This window comes from Haematobia irritans, chromosome 1, assembly GCF_050003625.1.
Source record: "Haematobia irritans isolate KBUSLIRL chromosome 1, ASM5000362v1, whole genome shotgun sequence".
Classification (NCBI taxonomy): Eukaryota; Metazoa; Arthropoda; class Insecta; order Diptera; family Muscidae; genus Haematobia; species Haematobia irritans.
In genome coordinates, this window is record NC_134397.1 from 279,114,048 (window position 1) to 279,122,786 (window position 8,739).

The 8,739-nt window shown below is 31.9% G+C and overlaps 1 protein-coding gene across 1 annotated transcript; it reads right to left on the reverse strand.

The window, feature by feature from the left end:
• Positions 1-1,724: 1,724 nt before the first annotated feature.
• LOC142226518 (3'-5' ssDNA/RNA exonuclease TatD) lies at positions 1,725-8,739 on the reverse strand. Its single transcript, XM_075296578.1, has 5 exons — positions 8,079-8,739; positions 6,258-6,606; positions 6,085-6,196; positions 3,091-3,260; positions 1,725-3,019 (listed from the first exon to the last, which is right to left on the reverse strand). Exons 1-5 carry the CDS (start codon positions 8,263-8,265, stop codon positions 2,881-2,883), a joined length of 957 nt encoding a protein of 318 aa, XP_075152693.1. The 5' UTR covers positions 8,266-8,739; the 3' UTR covers positions 1,725-2,880.

Genomic DNA, 8,739 nt, shown 5'->3' on the forward strand with positions numbered 1-8,739 from the left:
ACACCTCTAAACAATACAAAATGACAGGCATCAACAGGGAATGAGCTACTCTCTTCCTAATCACAAACGGCATATGTAATTCAACATTGTACAACTTACTTAAAAGAAAATTAATCCTAGAACATATTGCACTGATATGAGGTTGAAATGATAAGTCAGAATCCAAGACAACACCAAGACACTTGACACGATCAACAAAGGCGATTGGCACATTCCCAAAATTCACAGACACATCCCCATGATTAGTGAACCTAATCGCCTTAGTTTTGTCAGTATTAACAGAAAGACCATTTGTACACATCCAGTCACATAAAACTCTTGACGTATCGTCAATAACACTTTGCAGGACATCAGGGAAATCAGACTGACTTTTAAAAAGAAGTTGTATATCATCAGCAAACGCAAATGGTAAACAATTCGGACTAGCTACTAAATCAAACAGATCATTAATGAACATAATGAATAAAAGCGGCCCAAGTACAGACCCCTGTGGAACACCACTAACTACACGCAACATACTCGAGCAATGACCACCACTACAAACATATTGAAATCTATTTCCAAGGTAAGACTTAACTAACAAACATGCAGAAGATGAAAATCCAAAGAAAGTCATAAGTTTACATATAAGAATAGCATGATCTACCCTATCAAACGCTTTTTCAAGATCTAACGACACTAGAACACAATTACCACGGTCACTCACTACTTTTCTAAATTATTAATTATTAATATGTAAACTAAATGAACAATGCTAACTAGTGTTGAAAAAAATAACGCATATTTAGTTCAGAGGTGGTTGTTTGGGTAGGCTAAAGGGTATGCCAAGTTCGTATGTTACAATCTGTTTTATAATCTAGTATGTACTGCTACTCTACCTGCAATGGTGAAAAGCAACGTAAATTTATAAATTAGGGCTATAATGACGAGGCAAATGTAAAGAAAAACAATTGCCATTACGCTCATAGATAAAAGGTTGGCGTCTGCAGTTAAATATTTGTAATTTTTAGTCTACCAACCATTTTGCACACTCAAAGAAGTTTTTTTAGTAGACAGCATAAAAAAGATAGATTTGTTGGCAGAGCGCCTATTTCTCTCTGTTCAAAATATTTGCTGTTTCATCCGTTTTCTATTCAATCCCTTTCTTTCCTTTCTAACGTTATGTTGTAGCGTTTTTTTGTAGGCTTTTTTTTTGTGTGCTTTTTTTTTTGTACTCTATGTCATAGTGTATAAACAAATTGGGTTTTAAAATTTTACCCAAAAGTATTTTGTTGTATATCCAGCTCCCTAATTTCCTTACAACATCCTATTTTTTAGTGCAGTGCAGATTAAAAAGAGGAATACAGTGACTGATTTTCCTCTTTCAGCGTATTTTTGGCTAATTTAGTAGATATCTCTGCTGTGTCTACTAAAAAATTTCTTAGGGTGTATGTGCACATTTCCAATAGATATTCGAAATTCCTTTGAACAAAAAAGCTGGCGTAAACGTTCAACTCAAATTAACGATGCAATGAGGGTATTGCCTCTAATTACGTACTTAAATAAGGTCAAAAGTTGCATATCGGCATAGTACATGCACCAAAACACTATGCATTTTCTTGTACGATTTTATCACTTCAGTGTAATTACTTTTTGTTAAAACTGTTAAAGGTCTTAATTATGGGTTATAGGTCTTAAGCCAAACCTACCGCAATAATCCAAAAAATGGTAATAAACTCAATGTCTTTAGTAGTGGATTTTTTTATTCACTTAATGCAATCATATGGTAAATATATGTATGTATGTAGATGTATACAAAATATTCAAATAGCAAAAATAATATAATGAAAAAATATAATAATAAATAGCTTTATGTTTTAAATGATCACAATTTTTATACCAAGCTTGTGGCATGATATCAATGAATGACTTACAAATAAGAATAGCTATCGATTGTGTGATTTACATGCATTTCTTTATTACTTATCAGTTTAACGATTTTTGTTATATAAAAATATCTTTTTATTCATTATATAAATATAGGTATATATAGCACTTTCAGTACATGCTTAGAGGCATATTCATTTAGAATTTCAGTTTTTGTCTACATACAATGAGAACACAATAACAATAATGAAAATAAAAACAAATAGAAAATATATTTACAATAAATAGATAAACAAAAAATCGGCGTAATTATAGAAAATAAAAGCAAAAAACAAATAGCTGCAGCTTAAGTTTCTATAGCCTAGTTACAGACCATAGGAAAGGCGACACCTTCGAAGGTTTTGGTATTGAAATTAACAATTCAATTCAATTTGAATTGTTGTGCACTGTATGAATTCGTGTAGTAAATACGAGTATTAGGTGGACTACTAGGGATGTATTTGGCATGTTGTGTCGTCGACAAGACACAGCATTGCCATGGCTCAAGCAAATGGCCATCTTTCCATATAGTTTATAAATCAATGTGTTAGTACAAAATTCGATTTGTTTAGAAAAAAGCAGCAACAAGTAAATACGAACTCTGTCTTGAAATTTCATTCTTACAGAATTCGTCTTTACTTGTTAAAAACATTTAAACATACTTAATAGATATACAGGTTTTTTTATCGTCTCTATGAAAACTGTGATTGGTCAGTTAACGAATGAGACGTCGTTTAAGATAACTTAAAACTAATTTATATGTTGCATTCATTTTTTTTTTATAAGGCACTTATAAGTCTCGTTTCCCGTTTTGGAGATTTTGCTGTTTTTTGCTGTTTTTTTTGTTTCTTTTTTATATTTTTTGCTGGGCAAATATGTGTTGTGTTTTTGGCACTGAATAATGTGTTATTGTATCGCGAAGTTCAGAGTATTGCAACACTCACATTTCGTTGCCTTCTTCTTCTCGATTAGGAATTAAGAAAGACCAAAAAGTTTCAAGGCATTAAAAGATGTGGCTAAAGCAACTTCATCTGGTGATTTCTTCATGAAAGCGGCAATCATTTCAACAATAGCCGGCAAACTACATGGTTCATTTCGTTGAAATGTACAATATCTGAAACAAATATGAAATGCAAGCATTATCAAGCAATCATTGTCATCCTAAATTCGTAAATAATTCTTTACCTGTGTAAGTACAATAGAGAACGTTCAGTAATGCCAGTTTTGACATGTTGTGGCAATTTTGAAGCCCGTGTGTTTGGATACATAAAAGGAGAATCTGTTTCCACCAATAAACGATCTAGAGGCAAGGTTCCATTATCAAGAAGGCGACGCACTCCAGTATCTGATTTGTCCTAAAAAGCACAATTTGAGGAATGAATTCAATAAAGTAATCAAGTTATAAAATTTGGCAAACAACATGAAAATCATTTACAATCATTGTAAATGCGTATAACTGAGTGGTTAATCCATACTGACAAATTGTGTTGCAATCCTGAAGATGATGGCATATCTAAAAGAATTTGGTAGGTCTACTAGAAATTCCCATATTGGCATTCCAAAGTTATGTTGTGTTAGAAAAATCGTATTTAAAGCCTTTTAATTTGACGCCAGGAACATATAAGCAAAAACTTTATGATTATGTCCTACTAAATGACATTTAAATTAAACTTCTTGAGAATGCATTACTGCAATTGTTCCTAAATTCATTTTCAAATACGAAATTTTATAAATAGTTGAATGTGGCTAAGTTGTCATTATTAGTAATTTTTTAATGAACTTAGTTTTATATTGTTCTTATAATGTTATTTTTCTCATTAAGTATTATTTATTATTATTAAATAAAAAATATTATTAGATCTATATTTCTAATTGTTATTTCTTTCTTTCTTTCTTTATTGACAGTAATATTTAAAGCCTTCAAGGCCGATAACAATATTACAAACGTAATTATCAATAGTCTATGATACAAATTCAAAACATAATCCTATTTATATTTGTACTAGAATAATAACGATGGTGGCTCCCCAGCCAAATATATTAGTGTTAACTATATAAATAGTATAAGAATAGAAATTTCGCCCTAGCAGCAGCGCTAGTATAAAGCGACTAAATGACATGTTCAAATTTTAATCATTTCCATGAGAAGCAAAGTGATCAATGAGCTTATTTCTGAACACAATGTTAGAAAATGAGAAGTTACGTAGTTCCTGGGGAAGATTATTCCAAGCTCGCATGGTTCGCACCAAAAAAGATCGCTCATAGAGTTGTGTTACCATATGAGGAAGTACTAATTGTGGATTACGAGTAGTCCTTGTAAAAATAAATTGTTCCCTTAACATTGGTGGAAGGTTAGACTTTATAATTTTGTAAAAACATAGTAAAATACGTAATTCAAAAAATCTTTGAAAAGAAAGTCCCAGAAATTGTAAGGCATGTTGCGATATGTGGTCGAATCTACGTAGACCATAAATATATCTCACAATCATATGAAAGCTACGTCTCAGTCTCTGCAAATTCGAACTAGGCGCTCCAGAATAAACCTCAATTGCATAATAAATCGAACATGACAGGGCAAATATGTACTTAAAGAACGTAGTCTACGGAGAGTAACAACAATGTTAGATACTATGGAGTTAAGGTGGCTACCAAAGTCCAGTTTAGGATCGAGTACAACTCCTAAACACTTGATCAGGTCAACTATTTCTAGCATTTGTAGAGCTCCCAAGGAACAATAGATGTATATCAACGGCAAATAGAAAAGGTAGCAGTTAGAGCCATGAATATGATCCACAATGTCGTTGATATACAAGAGAAATAAGAGAGGGCTTAAAATTGATCCCTGGGGTACTCCACAGTTAATACTTCGAATGGCCGAATTGGAGGTTGAGCAGTGGTTCCAAATCCACGCCGAAATCCGTATTGGTGGACACTAATGATACCACGATCGTTCACATATCTCAACATAAAATCATTTATGACAGATTCAAAGACTTTTGACATCGCTGGTAATATACTAATAGGCCTGTAATCATCAACTCGTAAAGAATTGCTAGATTTCGGAACTGGCACGACGCGGGCTAATTTCCAAGCGGACGGAAATACTGCAGTAGTAATGATAGAGTTGAAAAAATGAAGAATATGACGAGAAATATACGGAAAAATCAATTCAATTTATTTATATATTTTTATATTTAAGTGTTTCTAGTAGTAATGCTATTGCAACTATCTTAGGGTCTGATCGACTATGTTACGTTTATGCAGAAATAAATTAAAAATTGAATTAAAATTAAAGAATTAGTTGAAAAGTCCCATATAGGTATCGTGGGCTAAATGCTAATTCTAAAAAGTTGATTAAAGTTTAAAACGCGGTCAATTAAAAAAATAAACTGTTATTTCATTTGAATTATACCAAATAACATTTTAATTGAATTCAAAAATATTTCCAATTAAAAATACAGTAAACCCACGATTTACGTCGTGAAATGAAATAATAAATAATTGATATCCTAAACAAAAACAAAGTTATTGAGTTTTGAGTCCAAAATCAATTAATTTTTTTATTGAACCAATTTAAAAATTAAATCCCACAAATTAACTTCCAAAGAAATTAATAAAATGTTTAATCAAGTATTTTTTCCAATTAATTTTAAACTATCATTTTTCGTGATTAAAGCTCCAAATTGAAAACATTTTCTGTATAGTAATAAATCACTTTTCTCTGGAAATTGTCCTTCATAATGAGATTCCTCCTTCTGCTTCTGATGTTTTATAATTTTATTTGAATATTTACGAATATCGAGCAAATAAATGTTAATGCAAGTACACAAATCATTTCGTTCGAATTTATACGTAGTACTAGAAATAATTTTATTTTTATGTTCCGTTTCCATCTTTGATCCACATTTTATAAATGGAAACGAGCTATCCGCCATGTTCGGGCAATCGTAATATTCTGAATTCTCAAAACACAATAGCTTTAAACCTAGAACTTGGCTTAATATTCCTATCCATTTTATAATCAAACTATTCATAGCCAATCAAACTATTCATAGCCAATTCTCTTCTTAATGTTGTACACGGACGACAATAGATAAATAGAATTATCTTGATTTTCCAAAATAACAAATTATGACAAGATATGAATGAAAATGCTAATATAAAGATAGATGAGATTACCTTGCATAAATAACCAGTTAGGCTTATGTAGAACCTTCTGTCTAAATACTTAATGGCCTCCTCAGCGGTGCCCATGAAACTCCTGATAATCACCGGCGGTAAATTCTCGAATCTTTAAAAGAAATTCGTTGAATTATTAAATGGTAGTAAAAACTCTTAACTACCTTACGCACTTGTCTAATATATCAAGAACATCCTGTTGTGCCGAACGTTCGTGTATTAAAATTGCCTTGTTCAAATTGGTAGCCAAAAGCAGTTGCTTTTCGAAGATTTCCTTTTGTACATCTGGTTCGGAGAAGTCTCTTTGGTAGTCTAAACCACATGGACCGATTGCAACGCATTCTTGAGAAGCGGCAATTTCTTGAAATTCAAACCAGCTACTAGGATCCTCGATAATTGATTTTGAGTCGTGAGGGTGTATACCAGCAGTCGAGTAAATAATATCGGGATAAATACGTGATAGTCTGAGGGCCTCTTTGCTTGATTTTACCGAAGTACCCGGCACCATTATCTTTTGTACGCCTGTAAGATAAATACAAAAACAAATATTATGTTCACAATTATTTACCTCCTTCTGTTCTTAATTAAAATATAAGAGTTATGCAGGTTATAAAGAAGTTTCATATAATTGAAATATTTTGAAATTGTTACTGGGTTCAAACGCCATAATGTATTATTTACATTGTCGATTTACTCAATGCCGGCGTAAACTTAATCATAATTACTTACAACTAAATAGTAAACATATGGTTACAATGTAGCCAAATATTTCCACTTAGAGTTTACATCAATGAAGTGCTGATGGAAAATTACACATTAACGTCGGCGACGGCGTAAAAAGACATTGTACATGCATTTTCATCCATACAAATAAATAAACAAGAGGTCATATCGCCCACACTCTGCCATCCTCATTCCACATGGCGACGCCCTAAGAGACAAAAACTACAATATAAAGAATGCTCATGTTTTCTTTTTGTTTTTCTTTGTGCGAGATCATCGCTCAGAGTCGTCTCACATGATAAAAGATTCGAAAATGTGTTGAATTTGATTAGATTTTTTTAGCTTCACAATCTTCTTAATTATGACTAAGATTGTTAGAATTGAGATTTGAATTAAATTCCTTTTCGCAAATCACCCAACAATTATATAACATTGATTAATTTATAACATAAGTTATGGAAATTTTCATATTCATGTTAATGATCTCAGGGGATATGATTTAATTTTTTTACGTGAAAGAGTGGATGTACGCACCGTAGCTAAGATCGGTACTAGGTACAATTTTTTGCCAAAAATCATAAGAATAGCGTAATTTCTTTTTAAAATAATGTAATTCGACACCAAAATTAAATTCACTTTCATTTATTTATTTTGTATAAATGAATTTGCAAAAATATAAAAAAGAACACAGTCTATTATCCTGAATATATAAAAAATTTCTAAGAATGGTAGTTGGTAAGTGAAATTTCAGATTCATGGTTCATATTTAATGGGCAATTACAGTGTTGACAAGAAATTCACTTTTAATATTACCTGAATAAAGGCATGATTTTTCCTAACATGGCCCATAGTACATATCGATAGGTTTTAGAACGAAGTTTTTAAAAGTTGTATGATCTTACAGGATATATGCCGCCCTGCTCCGATATTCGTAATCGCAAATCGCAGGAAAATTGAGATATTCTCGGACTTCAATCAAATTTCAATTTATTTTTAAAGAGAACAATATTGTAAATTATTAGTTTTTATGAGTTAGGCTTAACAAAATATCACCAAATGAAATGAATTTTGCGATAACGAATATTGGAACATTGGGGGATGGTAGCTTACCAACATCTGGGTTTATTTTACTACGACTATGCAACAAATACAAAATTAACAGCACTTATACATTCCTTCGTATAACTTTTTTTTTGCCATTTGAAGGTTACAAATATGGACGACCATATGGGTCGATTTGAAGCTCACTTTTTAAAAGTGATTCTACTAACCTGCATCTTTAGCTCTTTGCATAACCGAGTCCAAGTCTCTGCTGTATTTCTTATTTGTTAAATTTGCTCCAGCATCAATGACAATCAAATTGTCGAAGCAATGTTTCATATCGTCCACATCTAGAGCTAAATCTGCAGAAGCATCTCGTTCCACTGTGACGACAGTTGTTGTTTGTGGGGCTGCCATAGTTTTATTATTCGATGAAATCGTATTATTCCTTGTTAATGGTGCAGCAAAATTAGCAGTCCTCTCTTTTCACGCACAATACAGTCTATTGGCTCCGTTGTTTATTATTGTCGCTCGATTTTGTGTTTTGACGAAAATAGCACAATGACGAAATGCTTTAGTTTTTATTATTTATGTTCATGGATTTGCTTCAGTGTTGGTCACTCTTTTCTTCGCTTTTCTATGGTTTTTTCTTTAAGACGTTGTTGTATTCTTTTTATAGTGTTTGTGTGTGTGTAATTGATTTAGTCTTTTTCTAGTCCTGAGCTTAAAATATTTCGAAATTTTGCAACAACTATTTGTGTTTAGTTTCGTTGTACTTTACTATTTTGTTAGAGTGTTTATCATTTCTTAAAGTTATTATCAATTAAACAAATTTTTAAACCGAACCACTTCAACTCGACTGCTGGCAAAGGGGTACAAATAAATTAATGT

Coding starts and splice junctions, on each gene's coding strand:
- LOC142226518 (XM_075296578.1), bottom strand. CDS start 8,265: ATGGCAGCCCCACAAACAACAACTGTCGTCACAGTGGAACGAGATGCT. Junction 6,607..8,078: donor GCAAAGAGCTAAAGATGCAG/GTTAGTAGAATC, acceptor TTTATCTTACAG/GCGTACAAAAGATAATGGTG. Junction 6,197..6,257: donor GTTCTTGATATATTAGACAA/GTGCGTAAGGTA, acceptor TTTCTTTTAAAG/ATTCGAGAATTTACCGCCGG.